The 21,868-nt window shown below is 43.5% G+C and overlaps 1 protein-coding gene across 1 annotated transcript in view; it reads left to right on the top strand.

The window, feature by feature from the left end:
- PCSK5 (proprotein convertase subtilisin/kexin type 5) overlaps nt 1-20,036 on the top strand; it is a 320,193-nt gene extending 300,157 nt beyond the window's left edge. The window contains exons 15-21 of the mRNA XM_055119708.1: nt 1,307-1,409; nt 2,789-2,982; nt 9,593-9,677; nt 13,680-13,777; nt 14,159-14,288; nt 15,184-15,299; nt 17,403-20,036. Of these exons, the coding sequence (XP_054975683.1) occupies nt 1,307-1,409; nt 2,789-2,982; nt 9,593-9,677; nt 13,680-13,777; nt 14,159-14,288; nt 15,184-15,299; nt 17,403-17,518 (842 nt within the window). The 3' untranslated portion in view covers nt 17,519-20,036. The remainder of the gene's footprint in view (nt 1-1,306; nt 1,410-2,788; nt 2,983-9,592; nt 9,678-13,679; nt 13,778-14,158; nt 14,289-15,183; nt 15,300-17,402) is intronic.
- Nucleotides 20,037-21,868: the final 1,832 nt, after the last annotated feature.

Genomic DNA, 21,868 nt, shown 5'->3' with positions numbered 1-21,868 from the left:
ATATGACCCCTCAAATCCTGTTAAGGAGTACTTCCTGAGCGTAGAGCCAGGAGTAAACCCTGAGCATCACCAAGTGGCCCTACAAACAAAATAAATAGTTGTAGGATAGCATTGGTTTGTCCTTTCTGCCTTGCCACAGGGAGCTTAGGTTTATTGGGTTGCACCCATCACAGTGCTCCTGAGGCACTCCCATTCCTCTGTGTTTATCTTTAACCTCTTTCTTTGTGTTCTGCTTCCCCAAACCATCAATCACCTTTATCTCCTAACCAGACTCTGTTAACTTGTAAATATTGCTTTTCTCTTCTCCTTATGTCCTATGCATAGTTCATTCATAGCAATGTCCTTTTTGTATAGACACAAGAAGACAGTTAATGCTATGCTTTTGTAACTTGGGAATTAATTGACTCCGAATAATATTCACTTCTGTTTTCTTAACTTGAGCCTCAGTTGCCCTTACTTCCTAGCACCCCAAAAGCAGGGTCCCAACAAGGGACTGGATGGACCCAGGGCAAGCTGTGAGATACCCTGGCATTTAAATGGGTCAGGCCAAAGCACCATGATACTTAACTATAGGTTAGAAGTGCGTTCATGGACAAATTCTGTCGTGATACAAAAAATAACAACTAGATTAGGACCCTGCTAGGGTCTGACTCCTGGCTCTATGCTTAGGAAAGATTAATCTGGTCTGAGCACTTTAGTCTGGGATATACAGCGAGATGTCCCCAGGAGAGTCACCCTACAAGCTTAATGTATCTCTTACTGTGTCCATACAAAATAACTAATATTAAGAAGTAGAATTAAGATGAATGTTTAAATGGTAATTGGACTAAGGAAAGGAGAAAAACCCCTAGGTGATACTTGGGTCTCCTGGCTGCAGGCAATCAGGAAGGGCTTTGATATGTTGATTGTGCTACCTGACCTAGGTGTGGTTGCTACCCCAGTGCTGGGAGGTTGGGAGAGACAAGAGAGAGACCAAGGTGGTAAGTAGGAGCATGGAGAGACGATCAAGGGAGACAGGAGGAGACGGGAATGAGGGACAGGGAGAGACTAGAATGGGGAGCTTAGTGAGACTGAAACAGACATGTGGGGAGAATGGCATAAACGGCAACTGATCACAGCCAATCTGGTCCTCGTTTCCTCCTCCTCCGCCCATGGCATTGGCTGTCCCAGGTGGGGAAGCGGCCCAAGACCTCCGACTGCAAACGGCAAGAGAACTGAGGGATTCTTAGTCGTTTGTGAATACACAAGTGATGACCAGCCATAAAATGGTTTTTATTCCAAGTGCTGTCTGTTTTCCTTCGAAAAGGTCTCTGTGACCCCGAGTGCAGCGAGGTGGGCTGTGACGGGCCGGGGCCAGAACACTGCAATGACTGTCTGCATTACTACTACAAGCTGAAAAACAACACCAGGTAAGAGAGTCCAGCCATCAGGTCCCCTACAGCCTGGTCCTGGGACTCCCCGGGGACCGGCTGTGTCTTCTGAGGTTCCCCCACCATCACCTCAGCACAGAGAAGAGGCTGCTGCTCCGGCAGCTGCCTCCCTGCCTAGATAGTGAGGTCAGATCTGAGCCCCCAGGCTGCATACATGCTGTAAAGCTCCAGTGTCAGGGCTGGAGGATAGTACACTGGGTAGGGCGCCCGCCTTGCACACGGCTGACATGGGGTCAATCCCTGGCATCCCAGATGGTTCACCAAGCACCGACAGGGGTGATTCCTGAGTGCAGAGCCCTGAGCACTGCCAGGTGTGGCCCCAAACAAGAACAAAACAAACAAAAACCTTGCCAGTGTCCCTTCTCACATACAGGTTGCGGAGACTCGCTATCACATGCCTGGTCTCCCCTCTGCCCTGCTCCCTGCAGTCTCTCCATCCCACAGACAGTTGGTGCCACAGATGCATTTGTCCTTCATGGAAGTGTCATTGCAAAGTCCCAGTGCATGCTCTCCTGCATGTTCCAGTGTGGCTGACTGTGGTTCTGCTCCCTGCATATTCTCTCTCTCCCACTTTGAGCACGGAGCTGGGTCTCCTCGAACCCTGTGTCTCCAAGATCCGCATGTGCTGTGCATATAGATGTCCATGCAGAAGGGCGGTGGGACAATGAGTGACCGTCTGAGCCTCCACCTCCCTCGCCATGTGTGTCCCAGCCCTGCCACTGTCTCCTTCTTCACATAGGTAGAAATTCAGGATTGGCTCACTTATGAATGTGCACTCCAGACCTACACACACCCAGGCTTCTGTTTACATTCACGCAGGAATTCACATTCCCTAAGCAAAACACCCTTGGTTATCTGAACACTTCTTTTATCTTCTAAGCTTGAGCCAAAAGCCTGACACTTAATTGGTACCCAGTAAATATTTGTTGAATGCATAAATAAAACCCTGCCCTTCAATTATATATAAACCAAGAGGTTTTTTCTTTTTAAGTTTGTCAGAAGCAACATAAATTTAAATGTATTTACACCACCTCTACCACACACATGGGATACATATGACAGACAAGACACAATAATATAAGTAACTCATTATTAGTAGCCTTTTTGCAAAATTGGTGGAAGATAGTTTAGACCAGAGCATAACTTACTTAGTGGATTTCCATTGTGTAACTGCATTAACTCCATCCATAGGAAAAATTTTAGCTAACAGAATTTAGTCCCATAGACATGATGTTCCCCTGATGGTTTAAAAATCCTTGGAAGTTGCAAATAGTTGTTCGGTCAATACCTCAGAGAGAATACTAAGAGCTAATTCACTGGGTGACTCTGCTTTTCTTTCTTTTCATGTCACAACACAGGATTTGTGTCTCCAGCTGCCCCCCAGGCCACTACCATGCAGACAAGAAGCGGTGCAGGAAGTGTGCGCCCAACTGCGAGTCTTGCTTTGGGAGTCACAGCGACCAGTGCTTGGCCTGTAAACATGGCTACTTCCTACATGAGGAAACGAACAGCTGTGTCACCCACTGCCCCGATGGGTCCTATCAGGACACCAGTGAGTTAATCTCAAAGATTAAGGTTTACAAAAGAAAATGGAAGGTTTGCATTTGAATGAACTTGAGAATTTCTTCTCCGTGAAGTGTGAACTTCGTATCAAACAGGATCTAACAACAGCAACAACAACAACACACACACATACACACACACACACACACACACGCACGCACCAAAAAATAAAACCAGAAAAATTGAGAATTTTTTTTTTAATTCTTTTATTGATTCACCATGTGGAAAGTTACAAAGCTTTCAGGTTTAAGTCTCAGTTATACAATGCTCAAACACCCATCCCTTCACCAGTGCACATATTCCACCACCAAGAATCACAATATACCTCCCCTCTTCCCCCCACCTCCCCAGCCACCCACCCCGCATGTGTAACTAGTAAATTTCATTTTACTTTCACTTTACTTTGATTACATTCAAAAATTGAGAATTTTTTTTTTTTTTTTTTGGTAAAATGTGTTTTAAGAAAATTGCTATGTGCAAATGCTTCTAGTCAGCTGTCAGGAGCTCCCCAAGCCCACACCAGACCCAGTCACTTGAGAACACACAGGTTTATTTTGTGGTGCTGCTCAGAGATCTGATTACATACAGTGAAAGGATATAGAGGGAAAGCAGGCATGAGAACAGCTGGAGGAACCCAGGCACAGGCTTCCAACTAGTTTGCTCTAATGGGATCACACCAAATGCATTTAATTCTTCCAGTAAAATAAAACCTATCAGGGAGCCCCCTTGAGCTCATTCGCCAGTGTGGTGTGGCGCGAGCCTCAGGCAACCACAAGCTAATGTCCGAGCTCACAAAGCTGTGCAGAGGAGCGATAAAGGAAGATCTCAAAGAGAGAAGAGCAGTAGTGTTGGCCAATGCAGCAGAAGCCAGGAAAAATATTCTCAACACCCGCCTGTCCTTCGCCAACTACAAGACCAAGATGACTGCCCTCCGACGTCCTGATGGATCTATCACATCCTCCAGAAGGGCAATGGAAAAGGTTATCCATGGCTTCTACTCAGATCTCTTTGACAGCCACATTCACCTGCTAACATACCAAATTCCGCAGGATGGATATGTCATTCCCAGCATTCTCCCTTCCAAAATCCAACACACCATTTCATTGGTAAAGACATGTACAGCACCTGGTCCAGACAAGGTCAGACCCAAACATCTGAAGAATCTGCCTTGTCAATACACTGGCTCGGCTCTTCACATGCTGCGTGTCTGAATGCGCGGTTCCATCACAATGGAAAACCAGCAGGACTGTCCTGTTGTACAAGAAGGGAGACATCCACAATATTGGCAACTATAGCCCTATCTGCCTGTTGTCTATCGTCTACAAGTTGTTCACTCGAGTCATCCTGAATAGGATTTGCAGAACACTAGATGAAGGACAACCATGTGAGCAAGCTGGGTCCCGAAAAGGATTCAGCACAATCGACCATATCCAGATGGTGACCAAGCTCATTGAGGTCTCACGAAAGTTCAAGATGCCGCTCTGTCTAAGGATCATCGATTTAAAGAAGGCCTTTGATTATGTTGAGACTGAAGTGGTGATCAAAGCCCTAGACAAACAGGGTGTTCAAACTCAGTACATCAGGATCCTCCATGAGCTGTATTACGGATTCACCACCAGGATCTCACCATTCTACAAGGAAGTGATCATCAACGTAAAGAGAGAGGTTCGGCAGGGCGATACCATTTCACTGAAACTCTTCAGTGCCACCCTTGAGAACATCATGTGACGACTGGAATGGGAAGGAATGGGAGTGAAGATAGATGGTCCTCAACTACACCACCTCCACTTCGTTGATGACATCATTCTCATAACACTAAACATCAGCCAAGCAGCACGAATGCTGACCGACTTTGACCATGCATGTAGAAAGGTCGGACTGCAGTTGAATCTCACGAAGACAGTGTTCATGAGAAATGGACTAGTTCCTGATGTTCCATTTGCCCTCAATGGAATGGACATCTCCAAAAACAGCAGTTATGTGTACCTAGGTCAAGAACTCAACACGACAAATGACCTGGCACCTGAACTGTGCAGGAGGAAGAGATCAGCATGGAACGCCTTCAAGAGCATCGAAGAAGTGGTTAAGAGGATGAAGAACCTCCAGCTCCAGGTACATCTTTTTGACTGCACCGTTCTTCCTGCACTAACATATGCCTCAGAGTCCTGGGCCCTACGGAAACAGAATGAGAATACTATTCGGCTCTGCCAAAGAGGAATGAAAAGAGCTATGCTTGGAATATCACATTTCACTCAAGTGAGAGAAGGAATTCAGAGTTCTGACCTCCATCGATGGTTAAGAATCAGGGACTCTGTCTCCTTTGCCAAGGCATCGAAAATCAGATGGGCCAGACACGTAATGCGATTTAGAAACGACCACTGGACTAAAGCTGTTACTGACTGGATTCCACAGGACATCAAAAGAACTCGTGGCTGCCTGTAAAAAACATCTGCAAGGGGGTGACCCGGGGAGAGCTCCGTCAACCACCCCTGGGTTCAAGGGGGTCGGTCCTGGGCCGCTCACCCAGCCGGAGTGGCCCAGTCCATGGGGCAGACGGAGGAGGAAACGAAGGCCAAGCCAGTTGCTTGATCAGTTGTTATTTATTCCATTCTCTCCTGACTCTCTCCGCTTCTCTCCCGGCTCTCAATCTCTTCTCACTCTGGAATCTCCCCTCTTCACTAGTCTCTCCCCCTACTTGTCTCTCCCCACCTTACCCTCTAAGCTACACACAGTCAGATAGCAAAATCAGCATAAGAAAGCCCTTCCTGAAGGCCAGGTATTCCAAAGCCCTTCCTGACTGCCAGCAGGAAAAGTACCTTTTAAGTTTTTTCTCCTTTCCTTAGTCCAAGAACTCATTAACATCTTAATATTAGTCATTTTTGTATGGACACAGTAAGAAATGCATTGAGACTTGTAGGGCAGCTCTCCTGGCAACATCTTGCCACAGACTCAGACTGCAGCACTCAGGCTGGATTAATCATTCCTAACACTAGCAGGGTCTGAATCTAGTTATTACTTTTTGGATCATGTCAGTATTTGTCCATGACCAAGGTCTTCACTTATAGTTAGGCATTAGGCACTTTGGCCAGGCCCATCTTGATGCCAGGATAGCACATAACTCACCACTTGCCCTGGGTCCATCCAGTCCCTCGTCGGGACCCAGCTTTTGGGGGTACTAGGAAGTAAGGGCAACTGAGGCTTAGGTCGAGAGAACAGATGCCCAGGAGGAAAATATCAGTTAGAGTCAAATAACTCCCAGGTTACAAAAGCATAACATTTGCTGCAGTCTTCCTGTGTCCATACAAAAGGACATGGCTCTGAATAAACTATGCAAAGGACTCAAGGAGAAGGAAAAACAATATTTACAAGTCAACAGAACACAAAGAAAGAAGTTACAAATAAACACAGAGGAAAGTTCCCAATAAACCTAAACTACCTGAGGCTATGTTATCCTACAGCCGCCCACCTAGGAGATGGTCAGACTTCTTTGTCAAGATCCTAAATGAATGGTTTGAGGCTCTTTGTGTTCCTGGAGTGAGCAGACGTCATTGGGCTACACTAGCACTTGACAGGGATGAATGGAGACATTACTGATGCCTGCTCGAGCAAATTGATGAACAACGGGATGACAAGCGATACAGGGAGCCCCATCAAAATCTCAGTTTTATGATTGTCCCAGCATCTGGTCAAAAAGACATCTTTTATAGGCTGTGGCAAATCCCAGAGACTCCTAGAAGGAATTCGGGGGTTCACCCTAATCTTACGGTTGGCACTAACAGTATGAGTGACGTAAGCCACACTCATCAACTGGGGACAGGGAGCTAAAAACCCTCCTTCGGTCCAAGTTCCTAGAAGCTAGATGTGGGTCAGGCTTCTCTGTAGGCTTTCAAAGGAACCAGACATATGTGATATCAAAGGACGCTTTTCAAAGTCTAAAGAATATGACATTCAAAGACTTATGTATTAATGAGAAACCTATAAAATGACAGAAGGATCAAAAACTCTGAGGTGCTAGAATCACTGAAAATGTCATGAAGTCTGTTTAATGTGATAGAAGCAAATTGAAAGTTTATTAGTTGGGCCTACAACTAGAATTTGGGTATTATTTTTTCAAATGAATGCAAATCATTATCAGCTTTACCAAATAAACATCTGCAAATATGCATGTAGCCCCCCGGAGTGTGGTGCCTTGAGTTGCTTTAGAGAATGGCTTCACACTGCCCTGTGATGGGCAACTGGAAACTTGCTTTTTTTCTGTGTTTATACCAGTTGCCTTAACATGGGCATAACATTATGGTATCTGACATGTTAAAGAAAAGGAAATGCAAGTTTCAAAGAATAAGACTTGTGTTAAAAAAAATAAAAGAGGAGCTGGAGCGATAGCACAGCGGGTAGGGCGTTTGCCTTGCACGCGGCCAACCCGGGTTCGATCCCTGGCATCCCATATGGTCCCCCAAGCACCGCCAGGAGTAATTCCTGAGTGCAAAGCCAGGAGTAACCCCTGAGCATCGCTGGGTGTGACCCAAAAAGCAAAAAAAAAAATAATAATAATAATTAAAAATAAATAAAAATTAAAAAAAAAAAAATAAAAGAAATAAATAAATAAACCTACATGATACTAGCACTTCCCTTACATGCGGCTGATTCTGATTCCATCCTTGGCCACTCATATTGTCCCAAACACTGCCAGGAGTGATCTCTGAGAACAGATCCCTCAATTATGGAGGCCCTGAGCTCTGCCCAGGAGTGGCCCCAAAATATTAATAGTCATCTCAGGATTCTGGACACTCTTGTTCCTTAAGTACTGTTCTTTTTATTCAAATGGGATCTCAATGGGCAAGGATTTTCTTTACCTCCAAAATAGCAAACATGAAGTAGAACATAATGGGGATATGAGGGTGAAAAGAAACATAAAAGAAAACAGATGAACTTAGGGCCAGAGCAATACGACAGCAGATAGGTCCCTTGCCTTGCATACAGCAGACCTAGATTTGATCCCTGACATCCCATATGGTCCCCTGAGCACCACCAGGAGTGATTCCTGAGTACAGAGCCAGGAGTAACCCTTGAGCATCACCAGATGAAGCCCCAAAACAAAGAAAACAAAGAAAAACAGGAATACTTGGAGAAAAACAAAATTTGATTTTTTTTTTAAATTTTAAGAAAACTGAGGTTTTGGAAAGAAAGTTGGTCTTGAATGTTGTGTGACAGAATGAAGATCAAAAGTTAGATTTGAGCAGCAATTTCTTGGCCTACATGAGTAGTCTGCCCATTCTGTAATCACCTCTTGTTACACTTTTCCCATTCAGCAAGTGTGGCTTACAACTCAGTGATCATGTATGATCATGACTGGTAACTATAGACAACACAGTCACAGTACTTTAGAGTTAGTTGTGTACTCTTGAATGACTTCATCAGTTCCTCAAGCCAAGTTGAAACTCGTTCCCTGGAAATGTTAAATCTAGGTTCTTGAGTCATCTCACTGACACCGTAAGAGGGAGACCACATGCAATGCCAAAACCTTGAACGAACCTAGCTTGGAACTGCATGGGTCAATGTTATGCCACAGGTTTCACAGTTGCACAATCAACTACCACAGTTGGTGATTACAGAGTTTGCATGTTGAACACACTGGGTATGGAAGACTGAGCTCTATGTGGATTTTATACCTGTAATCCTCCCACTTTGTTCAAGGTACAAATGCATTTCATACCCAAGGACTCAGATTTGAGACAGAAGATTCTCAGTAAAATCTTAAAAACACCATTGAAAGAGAGTAGAGAGGAAGAGAAACCAATTGACAAAGCTTCATTAGGCCCTATTAGTGTTTATAATCCAATTCTGTCTTCTAGGATAGACATTTGTGAAATAACCTTCCTGTCATGTCGGTAACAACTATAAAGTACCATTAGTTTGCAGTCCCGGGGCCGGAGATGTAGTACGTAGGTTATGGTGATTGCCTTACATGCACCTGTCCCAACTTAGATTCTTGGCATCCCAGACGGTCCCCTGGCCCCACCAGGTTTGATCCCTGAGTGCAGAGCTAGAAGTATGCTCTGAGTAACTCTGGATGTGGCAAAAACATTTTTTTGAAGATGACCTTGAATCTAGGTATTATGCTGTCTAGTAGAATACATCCCAGCCGCCTTGAAGGTTGAGTTTGTTGAGGGTGAGCAGGACTGTTCCACCCCAGCCAGCAGCCCCCAGATTCTCCACGTTCACAAAGGAATGCTGCTTCAGGCAGGTTTTCCGTGATCAGAACTTTCAGTCCTACTTGGAAGAAAGGACTGGAACTAGAAAAAGTCAAACTACACACAGAATTAAGAGCTCATTGAGCTGCCACTTTGTTTTGTGCAAAATAGATAAATGTATAGCACTTCTCATTGCTATGATTCCTAGGCCCTGAATTTGGTTGGTTTGCTAGAGGTGATAGCAATGTCGAATGTGGAGCTTTTTCTTTTTCTTTTTTTTTTTTTTTTTTGCTCAAGAACATGCAAGTGTTCTCATATATATTAGCCATGGTTTAAATAGCTCCACATGCACTTATGGATCAGTTGACTTAGTGGTATGTAACCTGATCACTTTTTTTTTTTTAACAGAGAAAAATCTTTGCCGGAAATGCAGTGAAAACTGCAAGACATGTACCGAGTTCCACGACTGCACAGAGTGCAGAGACGGATTAAGGTAAGAATAGAGAGTTTCACAACATAACACTGCACAAGGAACTTCTTGATACACTCAACTGAAGGAGAAAAACACATGAAAATAAATAACACTTGTTCTGTCTCTCCTTGGTTTGACTCACAAATACTTGATTCCTGTTTGCATTATCTTTCCCCTTCCATATGCTATGACAAATTGGAGGTCATCTTGACTAAGGAAGGTTGATGCATTAAATATAATTTCCTTTATAGAGGATGGCTCAGATACAAATAAATAAAAGTGCTATTTGAGAGGCTTTCTTCTTGTTTTTGACCTGCAGAGTGTCAGTCAAGGATTACTGTGTGGGTAACACCAGTGAATTATGTTTAATCCCCTTGATTCATTATTTTGATGGTTGGAGACTGTTCCCTTATCTTCTCTCCATATAGCCAATCATTCGCTTATCTTAAGTACCTCAGGCTTGATTCCATTATGCTGTGGAATACACAGAGATTTCCCTCCTGGAAATGTTTTTCCTGAATGGATGACTTGCTCATTGCTGAAGCCAGATAGTTGATACTCAGCAAGAGAGCAGAATGTAGCTCAGATTAACCAGGTAACTTCGTGAAGTCCATGGAAGGTCAGAACCTCGTCCATTGAGCGAGGACCTGAACTCTGGAGTTTAAAAGTCTAGAATCCTGCTGCACTTTGTCCTTTTATATGGATTGCATCTTTATCTTACTTTTAATCAGAGGTGACAAATAAGCACATGAGGCTCATTTAAGTTAGTAATTCTTCACAATGGTAGAGGAAATTGGGGCCAGAGCAACAGTACAGCAGGTAGAGAACTCGCCTTGCATGCGGCTGACCCGAGTTCAGTCCCCTAGATCCTGTATGGTTCCCTAAGCACTGCCAGAAGTGACTTTCTGAGCACAGTGCAAGAAGTTACCCCTGAGTATCACAGGGTGAGGCCCAAAAACCAAAATAACAATAATAACATTATAGGAAATTATTTTGATTATTTGATTATTTTGACATTATTTTGATTTCTTCTCTGTGACTTTTTTCCCCATAAAAGTTACTTTGCTTGGGGCTGGAGTGATAGCACAGCGAGTAGGGTGTTTGCCTTGCACGAGGCCAATCTGGGTTCAATTCCCAGCATCCCATATGGTCCCCCGATTACCGCCAGGAGTAATTCCTGAGTGCAAAGCCAGGAGTAATCCCTGAGCATCGCCAGGTGTGACCCAAAAAGAAAAAAAAAAAAGTTAGTTTGCTTGACACTTTCCATCTCAAATATCTATGTAATTAGCCCTGTATGTCTGTTAGAAGACGGAGCACTTGGGTATAGGGAAGTCGATGCAGGTTCTAATCTCTGTCACTGTTAATATCCGTGTGAGGCTCGCAGAGACATAGCCCCGCCACGATGCTGGACCATGATAAGGATTAATTGCCCTTATATTTGCAAAACATGGTCTTTGAGAAATAAGATGGAAGAGTTTCTGTTTTGAAGAGAACATTTTATAAAAGTGAACTGGCACTGTCCAATAGAAAAAAATAAGATATATATGTACATATATATCATTTTAAATTTAATTTTTGCAGAGCTGGGCATCAGACCCAGAGCCTTACATGGAATGCATGTACTCTTCAGCTGAATTCATCTCTAGCTCCTATCTGTGCATTTAAAATATGCCACCGGCCTGAGAGAAAGGCCAGAAGGATGGAGTACATGCCTTGCATGTTGCAGGACCCAAGTTTGATCCCCTGTAGTACCTCTGGGGGTAGCCACAGTGGCAGAGCTAAGTATCACCAGGTGTTGTCCCAGGCCCTATTGGGCATCTTCTATTTTAAAAATGTAAGCGAAAGCATAGTAAGTAGGGCATTTGCCTTGCATGTGGCTGACAGGGTTGATCCCCGGCATCCATTAGAGTCCCCCGAGCACCATCAGGTATAATTCCTGAGTGCAGCAGGAACCCCTGAGCAACACTGGATGTGGCCCAAAAAATAAAATGGAGCAATTTTAAAAAATCGAATAAGTCAGTAACCCCTTGAAAAAGTAAATATGCCCATGAAATTTATCAAAATAATTTAACCAAATATCTGTGTTTTTAATTATTATTTCAACATGAAGCAATCCATTCCTTTTGCTGTCATCCAGTGTTAGAAATCAGGTGTGTATGTCTGCTGGAGGGATGCATGTTGGAACATTGTATGACTGAAAACCAATCATGAATAGCCTTGTAATGCTTTATCTCACGCTAATTCAGAGAAAGTAAAAACTAACATTTAAAAAAAATTATGTGTACAGTACACCAGCAGTAAGGCTCGTCTCAGTTCTGATGGCCTATGACAGATGCTTGTTAGGTGTTTCAGAATTTTGCTGAGGCACATTTCCCATAGCCAATCCCTGAACAATGTGCCAGTTTTAACTTTTTAAACTGAAGTTGATCAATAAACTTTTGAATTCCATCCCATGGACACACTGGCCACTTTTCAAGTTCTTGGGGACCATAAACATTGGGCCACGGCCCACCTGGGCCACAGTGTTCAGACGTCACAGACAGACCCAAGGGTGGAACTCCCTGCTTCCTGAGTCTCATCACCCCAGCCTGGAGGCACCAGGGGCTTCCGGATTCCCAGGAGCCGAGAGGCAGCACAGGGGAACTGTGCTTGTTGTGTGCCCAGCTTAATCCCTCACACAGAGCCACCTCTGTCTCCTGCTGACTAGAGGCCAACCTCAGAAGGAACACTCCTTGTCAGAAAACAGAGTGTCTCTTTAACACCCATGATAAGGTTTTGGGTGTCCTGTTTCCTCCCACCAAAGGATCTGTCTGCTGCAATACCCCTTTCTCCAGCTCTGGAGAAAAGGAGCTGTTTGACCTTGGTAGTGGCAGGAGACTGGCCTCCATGTGAGGTCACCTCTGCACTCCTCTCCTTGACCCTCCCTGCCTTCCCTTCAGGGCTGCTAAGGCTGGTCACTGGTCTCAAGAGTCCTGGAACAATTTTGCTAGAATCAACCACAGAACAATTGCTCTGCATAGAAGACTGGAAAGTAAAGGATTAAAACTTGAATAGTACTGCTCAGGATTCTCTCTTCATCTGTGTTACGGGCTGTTCATTCCAAAGTTTTTTGAGAAGCTTGGAGAGCAATACGGTTTCCTCACTAAAATTGCTGTGACCCCTAGACCAAGCACAGTCAAGTTCAGGAGATAGCACAATGGTTGAAGCTGCCTGCAGCTACCCCTGAGCACCACACAGTTCCCAAAGCATCGCTGGGAACAGCCCTGGAGTGCCCTAAGCACCAAAACACTGGGGTGGGCTGAGTCCCCGAATCCCAGTGTGCTGGAGTTCTGCTGGAGAACTAAGGGACGATCATCAGAAACACGTGAAAATGAAAGACTCCTCCTGGGAATCGTGCTGGGGGCTGAAAGGGGTCTTTGCCCTTCAAAGGGATTTCTTTTGTTCTGGATTGTATTGATGTTTGGGGGTTTTATTTTCCCCTTTGGTTTTGGGGCCAAACCCAGAGGTGCTCAGGATTTATCCTGGCTCTGCTCAGGGATCACTCCTAGTGGGCTCAGGAGAGCTTATCTTGAGCCAGGGATGAACTCAGGTCAGCGTCATGCAAGACACGCACTGTCCTATCTCTCTGGCCTTGGTTGTGTGTATCAAGACAAAGCAGGAAGACAAGTTTTGGATGTGTTACGCTGCTCAGTCTGAAGATGAAGCCATTGGCAAACATATTACCAGGCGAGGGAATGACTTTGTCACGAAGATTCTTTTTAAACCTCCAGCAGAGAAAGAGTGTGTCCACCACTCTATTTGGAATGTCCCCAAACTTGTCACATTTGTATATGCTGCAGGCATCACTAGAGCCACAGAGAAGTGCTAGGGACAAGGGGGGACATGAGGACAAGATCTGTTTGTTCTTCTTTGAAGCATGGCCAGATCTCTGAGCAGGAGCAGGGCTGGCGGTCGGGGGACACGATTTTGTTGGATGCGTCACTGCCTCTCTCGCCTTGGCCCTGAATCTCTCTCTGCCTTCAGCCTGCAGGGTTCCCACTGCCACGTCACCTGTGAGGATGGATGGTTTTTCAATGGACAGGAGTGCCAGCCCTGCCACCGTTTCTGCGCCACGTGTTCTGGTACCGCTCCCCTAGACCCTTCCAGCCCCGCAGTGGCCACGCTGCATGGCTCCCAACACTGCTTCTGTAAACCCTCTTGAATTGTCAAGCAAATACTGGAGACACAGCCTTGGTTTTTGCGTGGCGCACACGTGTTCTTCAGCAAAGCCCACCACACTCATTCTGTGCTCGGGGAGATCTTGAGTTTCCTCAAGGAAGAGGCACCTCCTCCTCTTCCCAGCACGGTTGGGTATTGGGAGCCAGTGGGGTCAATTTTAAATGGGGGCAGTTTTTCCAAAATCTGTAAGAAGTATGACACCATAATGCCACTTCCACGCAGACCCATGGGGCCTTCCCACCTAAGATCTGGTGTCCGTTTTCTGCATCTGTCTTGCTTTCCAGGGGCAGGCACCAACGGGTGTATTAACTGCACAGAGGGTTACTTCATGGAGGAGGGCAGGTGTGTACAGAGCTGCAGCATCAACTCTTACTTTGACCACTCTTCAGAGAATGGATACAAATCCTGCAAAAGGTAAGTAGCTCTGCCTAGAGCACTCCCCCAGGGTTCTGGGCTCCCTTCCGCAACTGTCTTCATAAACCAAGGCTTAAAAATGAAATGATCCAATCAGGCTTCAGCCTGAAGCTACAGGTTCATCACCCTGGAGCTTTCACCTCTCATTTACATTTCTATCTGGGAGCCTCATGAGTATTTCTGTTTCAAGTACATGCTCCCTCCCCTTTAAAATGAGGGTTGGGTGGGGAGGGAATCTGAGAACACTGTTGGGGAGAGGTTGACGCTGGTAGAAGGATTGGTGTTGAATTACTGTATGGCTAAAACTCAACTATTAGTAACTTGTAGATCATGGCTCTTTAATTAATTAAGTAAATAAAAACAAAATTAACAAAGTTAATCGAGGCCAGAGCGATACTACAGCAGGTAGGGCACTTGCCTTGCATGTGACCAACACAGATTTGATCTCTGGCACTACATATGGGTCACCATGCCCCACCAGGAATGATCCTTGGGCACAGAGACAGGAGTAAGCCCTGAGCACTGCCTGATATGGCCCCAAAACCAAAACTAAAATGAAGTAAAATAAAATTAGCCAACCAGACCAGAGAGGTAGACAACAGGTAAGGCGCTTGGCCTTGCACGCTGCTAATCTGGGTTGCATCCTCAGCACCGCCAGCGCTGCCCGGAGAGATCCCTGAGCAAGCCAAGAGCAAGCTTTGATCTCTAGCAGGTGTGGCTAAAAAATAAATGAATCAAATAAAATTTCAATTAATGAAAAAGTTTAACAATTATTACAAGACTTTTGTGTCATCTGCAAGAGGAGTATTAAGTTTACACAGAGCTTGATTGTAAATATATCATTTTCTCTGGTGTGACATGTGAAAAGGTGATAAATTATAAATGTTTCTCATAGATGTGACACCAGCTGTTTGACATGCAATGGCCCAGGGTTCAAGAATTGTACAAGCTGCCCCAATGGGTATCTCCTAGACTTAGGAATGTGTCAGATGGGAACCATATGCAAGGATGGTGAGTACAACTTCTCGCTTCGATCTTCTGAGCAAAACTCTACCTGAAGGCCTAATATCTAAATAAAATAATAACTACAGTAAGGTCTAATAGCTAAAAGTATGGCCTATATTCATGCAGTTGACTTATCTGAAAGATATAGACTTAAATTGCTTTAAATGTTGTTCTAAGAATCTTTGAATATATTAGGAACATTGAAACTAGGGGGAAAATCAGGCTGGAGAAAGTACAGAGGGTTAGAGCACTTGTGTTGCATCTAGCTTACATGGGTTCATTCCCCGCCATCCCATATGGTCCTCTGAGTGCTGCCACAAATGATTCCTCAGTGCACAGCCAAGAGTAAGCCTTGAGCAGTGCTTGATGTGCCCCCCCCACCAAAAAAAAATAGAAAGAAGGTGGAAGGGATTAAGTAAAAGATAATCTCCCTGGGTTTATCCCCCCCACACACCCTCCCCCTGAATGGTTTCTCTTCTAGAAATGTCACAAGAGGCCAGAAAGGTGCAGTGTGGGGACAGTGTAGGTTCAGGAGATAGAATGCTACTGGTCCCATGAAGACACATCCCTATATGCCTCACTTTCGTCGTCTACAAATCCGAGATGATTTCTTTGACCTCATTTGGTTAGTCTTCATATAGTGGGCATCTGAAAGATAAGGGCTACGCATGCTGTCATTGCAGGCACATCACTTATATTTGCCCTCCATGGAATATCACAGGAGACTTTGTATCTTCACAGCTTCTCCAATAGATAGCTGGCCTGCCAGCGACTGGCCTGCCCTTTCAAGATTGTTGTTCCAAGGTTTTCTTAGCCAGGGTCAGTTCTTACCACAGCACTACAGGCTGAGCGCATAGGGTGAAGGCAGCTCCAAGGCAGGACAGAGCCCCCTTCCACTTGCAGCAAGCCCTACGTAAACCTGACTTTAAAACATGGCTCGTCTGTCTCTGACTAGGACTAGGAATTTTTGGTTGTAACTTGAAAAGCAAAGAAGGATTTTTAAGTGGTGTACTCAGGAGATCAACAGGGCTTGAGGTTCTCACCCTTGCCCGTTAGTAACAGGCATTTCATGGTTTGTGCTGCTTTCACTATTTGTTCTATACAGTGGGATAAGTTATCTCAGATGATACTATGACTTGTGGGCCAGAATGAGGTATAAAGAACCGTCCAATGAAAGAAGTCCATTTTCAGATCACTTAGTGGTTTCCAACCTTTTTATGCCTGTAGACCATTGGTGGTCCATGGACCAGTGGTTGAAAACCACAAGTCGAAGAGCTTATTGATGAATCACCAGGCTTTCAAATCATGCCAATTACATTATTATTAGTGTTGCAGTTTATTCTCTTCAACTGTCATTTCAGTGATTCTAAGACATATTTGTTTTTACATGTTAATATCTCTGAAGTCAGGCACAGCTTACAAGTGCTTTTGGGTGGCAGGTTGAGGTGGCATAATCGTCATTATCTGTGACTCATTTGCAGATGTGTGTTCACGTGAGTTAGACACATGACTCTTATGCATGTTTAATTGAGTTGCATTTCAAAGTAACTTCCAAAAAATTAAACTTTTTGAATATTGAACAAAGAGTTACCTACCACAAATACGCAGAACAAAAACATGAACACTTACTGAAACAAATATATCATCATAGAATTAAAGGTCTGATTGGTTTAAAAATATTGTGTCTCCCTTTAATAAGAAACATCCGCCCCCCAAGGTGGTACTTAAAGTGATGCAGCTAAATTTAGTGTCTTGGAGCCACTGAAATAAGTGATTGTATACTGTCTGTTCTAGGTAATTCTAAAAAAAGAAAATTTCTTTGCTTTATAATGTTGATTCTAATTTATTCTTTTTCTAATCTTTTTTCCCTTTTATAACTGGATATCAATCACATTTACCGTTGGACTGCAATATCTCTTCTTGAAAAACAATGCTGTTGACTGAAATCACTTTGGGTGGACCAAATTCCCTCCTTGTTGACTGCTCCTGAATGATCTCTTCCAATCCCCAATCTGCCTCTCTGACCAATCAAAACCTTCTTCCATGTGTGCGCATCATGTTGCTGTCATCTTCAACTCCTCCTTCTCTCTTGCTGACTCCCTGGAAAAGCAACGGAAGAGTCCTGGGCCGAAGGTGGCTTCTGTATGCTTGTGAAAAAGAACAATCTGTGCCAACGGAAGGTTCTTCAACAACTTTGCTGCAAAACATGTACATTCCAAGGCTGAGCTGCCATCCTAGATTTCTCTGTTCCTGTAGACTTATAGATAACTCCATATTATTATTAAAAAGAAAAAAAAACAAGCAAAAAAAAAAAAGCAAGCCACCTCTCTCTTTCTTGCTCTCTTTTTCTCTCTTAAATTTGTGCAGGGAGAGGGTGAACTGTTTTGTCAGAACTTAAATGGAAAAAAAATAATAAACCTACAACAAGCCTACCTTTTATAACTGGGTGTTTAGCGCTAAACAGCCAGAACCACAGAGACAGTATTGTATGACCAAAGCATTTGATGCCAAAATTTGACGTTAAAGTAATGATTTGATTTCCTGCCCTGGTTTTGAAGGTCCTCTTTCTTCCTTTTACATTTACTTGCTGGTTTCCCCTTTGAGACACCTCTCAAATACCGTTCTAAAACATCACAAGAGCAGACGTAGATCAAAATGAAACAGAAAGCTCTTGCATCACTGATTTTTTTTTTTCATGCTAGAGTCCATTGTGGGGAAGTGGCAGAAAACTATGCTACGGGCACCCAGAACATCCCACAGAATCGTGCTCAGTGTTGTTTATCTCAGTTTTTTACAGGGGAACATTGATCCTTTCCACATGTAATTCACGCCAGGCATTATGCACCGGTCTGGGCATTATACTCCCTTGATTGATTACTCTGTTCCAAGGGGCTTCATCAGATAGACTTGCTGCTACTGGCTTTTCCATTGTAGAATTGGTTGATTTTGCACACCACTGGCCAAATAGGGTTGCTCTGCATAGTCAAGTTGGTGATGAGCAGAGGGTAAAGTTTTGTAGCATAGCGAAACATAGAGGCTGTTCTAGCACCCTCAAAATCCAGAGTGTTCATTTTGTAAGCCCTGCACAATCTCTCGGTGCTCTCAACAGTTTATCACCATAGCATTTTTCAAAGGCCATGAGCAATTCTATTTGTTGTTGGTGGGAAGTATTTCAGGCGTGATGCAGGAAATTTTTTTCCTAGAATCAAAAGTTTCTAAAAGGTCCTGTATTTTTTAAGAAATAGAAGTTATTTCAATAGTATTTAAGCTTGTGTCCTAAAGGCCAAGCAACATTTTTTTCAATGGTGCTTCTTAGTAAATTTTTTTCATCTTGCCATTTCAAGAAAATAAAACTGGAAATGGAATACGAGTGGCATGATTGTACCCTCCTGGTTCTGATCCCTTTCCTCTGTCCCTCTGTCACTGTACTATGACATACCTATCCACGGGTGTCATTAAGATCATCTGTTCCCTGGAAGTATCTTCACTGTTTTTCTGTGACTCCCTAAACACGCCTTGAGATCAAGTAGCCCAAATTATGCAGAAACTGGTGTAGAATCAGTGGTCAGAAATGAGGGAGGCTGAGACTCTCTACAAATTTTGAATTTTTGTGTGTGTGAGAGTGAGGATAGAAGATATTAAGTTACTTCATATTTTATACCATACCCTCTTTGGTGACCCATTAGTGACACTTTGGAGGCCTCAGCCTGCTTCTGAGAGCCTCCCTTTCAGGGTACCTCTGGCCTCAGAACTGAGGAGAAGAAGAATGGCAATACAGACGATTGTGGGAAGGTGCTGGGGAGTGGACGCCAAGGTCCTTGTCCAATCATGCAGGCAGTAAAAAGCCTTCATTCCAATTATTTATTCCTATAAATTGAAGTAATCACTTAACCCAATTGAAGAATAATAGTTTAGTGGCCCCCAGCATTCTGGTGGCACTGAGTCATGTAAGGATTGATTCATAAATAACTAGGAAATCAACTGATCTTACTGAGCAATTTCCCTCTACATAACTGCAGAATGAACCATCTGATGCAAAGAAAGCAAGTTAATCCCGAGTACAGTATATAAGTCTTATATTTAAAGGCAAAAAGGTCTTTTAATAAGCAAATGTGAGCACAAGCCTAAAGCAAAATCAAGAGATGATTAAACCAGATTTGCCTACAAATGAATTCATTTAACTGAACCAGTCCATAAAATTTGAGGTATAAATCTACTATGAAAGATTGAAATGATGTCTGTGTCCTTAGGCAAATACCCTATGAGGTGCCAGCTGAGTTCCTTGGGGTCCACCAACATGTGTTCTCATGTGTTCATTACCCACTGACCATGCAGACGCACTTCACGGAAATACTGGTTTATTGACTAGTGTGTTACTGCCTCGTTTATCTACAGAATATTATTAACTAGAACATAATGCTTTCAAAGTTTAAGTTAATGTTATATATTATGTATAAATATATATATTCATAATCTATGTAATGAATAGTACAAAGTTTGGAGACTTAACAAATGCTCTAACCTTCCAGAGACAAAAGTCCTATCTTTTGTTTTCTTTTGTCTTTTTACCTTTAATTAGTGATCCATTGTTAAATCCAAATCCACTTTTACTGAAAAATACTGTACATGTGTAAAATGTTCAGTTGTTTTTTTGTAAAATATAGCATAATGGTTGTAATTGATACTCGCCCAAAACGATGTTATTCCATATTTTATTTTTTCTATTAAATTAACCTAAGTTCCTGTTTATTTGATCTTTTCATACCCATGTGTAAACATCTCTAACAGGGCAAGGAAGGGAAATTTGTTTGCACATAGATGCTGAATATGAAGGAAAGGGCAGAGATGAAGGAGAATCTGAATATAGCTAGAAATGAAAGAGCAGAGGTTGGCTCAGAAAAGGACAAAGAAAGTGATAGAGCAGACTAAGAAAGAATTTAGGTTTGATTTGGTCATGAGTAATGGTTCCATCTCATTTTAAAATGTCGGATGTGGAATAAATCTATCAAAGCTGGGTGCTCTTTCCTTCCAATCGAGCGCATACCATCCTGGCATCATCACACCCCAAGGGTGAGTGATGACCAGAGGGTATGTGAAAGTTGAGGAGCCACAGAGCTGGGAAATATGGGTAAGGAAGCAGAGAGAGGAGAGGACGACTTTGTTCAGTTTGTGAGATCCTGAATCAAGTGCACACAGTGTCTGTACTCCCAGGAAACCTAGGAATGACCTCAGAGCCAAAATGACCATGAGTACCCATTTCTGTGAACACATGAGCTCCAACCTGTTATAAAGACCTGGGGGACAAAGAATGGTGCCCTTTCTCTAGTTCTTAGTATGGGAAGAAAATAACTTTAGCAAGTATTCACTGCATGCCTCAGTGTGAGATTACCAAGTATACAGGTTGATGTAAGTGGATCTTCTTAATTCTCACAAAATCTCTAAAGCAGAGGAATGTGTGACATCATCTGTTCATCAAAGCTGAGACATAGTTGTCCAATAAACTCACAAGCTAAACTTAACAGGAAGACAACACGAAAGAAAGTGAAGAATCTAATAAAAGAGAAACTAATTTACTAAGTTTAGACAGGCAAAAATTACTTGAAGCTGAACTTTGAATTTATCAGGGCCTGTATCTTGGAGCTGGAAGAATTAGAATTGGGTGTTGGGGGACGACTGAGGCTTAATTAAGCAGATAGGTCAAGAGCATTAAGCACATTACCAATAAACTTTGATGTAGATGAGATGTTCAGGGAAGCAAGTAAATGGTTTTAATCTCATTAGTTCATTGCTACAGAGCACAGTGACACAACATTTGATGGATTAATTAAGAAGAATCCACATTCTGGGGCTGGAGCAATAGCACAGCGGGTAGGGTGTTTGCCTTGCCCGTGGCCGACCCAGGTTCGATTCCCAGCATCCCATATGGTCCTCTGAGCACCACCAGGGGTGATTCCTGAGTGCAGAGCCAGGAGTAACCCCTGTGCATTGCCAGGAGTAACCCATAAAGAAAAAAAAAAAAAGAATCCACATTCTTACACTTCCCAGAAGGTATATATGTTGTCCCTGTCCGCACCTCCTGCACTCCTGAGTGAACTTGATGCATCATCCTTCTCCATCTGTGGGCTGATCGGACGCGTCTCACTTTCTACCCTGCTGTTTGGGATTCATCACCACACCACTGACACTCTTACTGGTTTCATTGTCCACTCAGTAAGCAACCCTTTATTTTGAGGAACAGGCAAACAATGCATGATAGAAAAAGGCAGAAATTTGTTTCAGTAGCTACTAAATTTAGATGTCTCCACCAAAGGAACCAGTACTTAAGGCACATCTGATTACAGGCCTTGACAGCCTATCCTCTTGTGCCCAGAGAATATCAGATGACTGGAATAGAAGTCGCGTGCTTTCTTGACTGCTTTCATCAGTCTCACACAACAGGCAGTTAGAGAAGGCAGCATGATGAGCATGGAGAAAATAGAAGGCAATTTTAAACCATGGCCTGACCAGTTCAACATTCCTGCAGTCCAGCCGGCCTCTAAGATGGAGCTACAGAGAGCACAAAAGCCAACTGCAGA

This window comes from Sorex araneus, chromosome 1 (assembly GCF_027595985.1).
Source record: "Sorex araneus isolate mSorAra2 chromosome 1, mSorAra2.pri, whole genome shotgun sequence".
NCBI lineage: Eukaryota > Metazoa > Chordata > Mammalia > Eulipotyphla > Soricidae > Sorex > Sorex araneus.
Note: the sequence above shows the minus strand (reverse complement) of the source record. Positions and strands in the feature narration are given on the sequence as shown.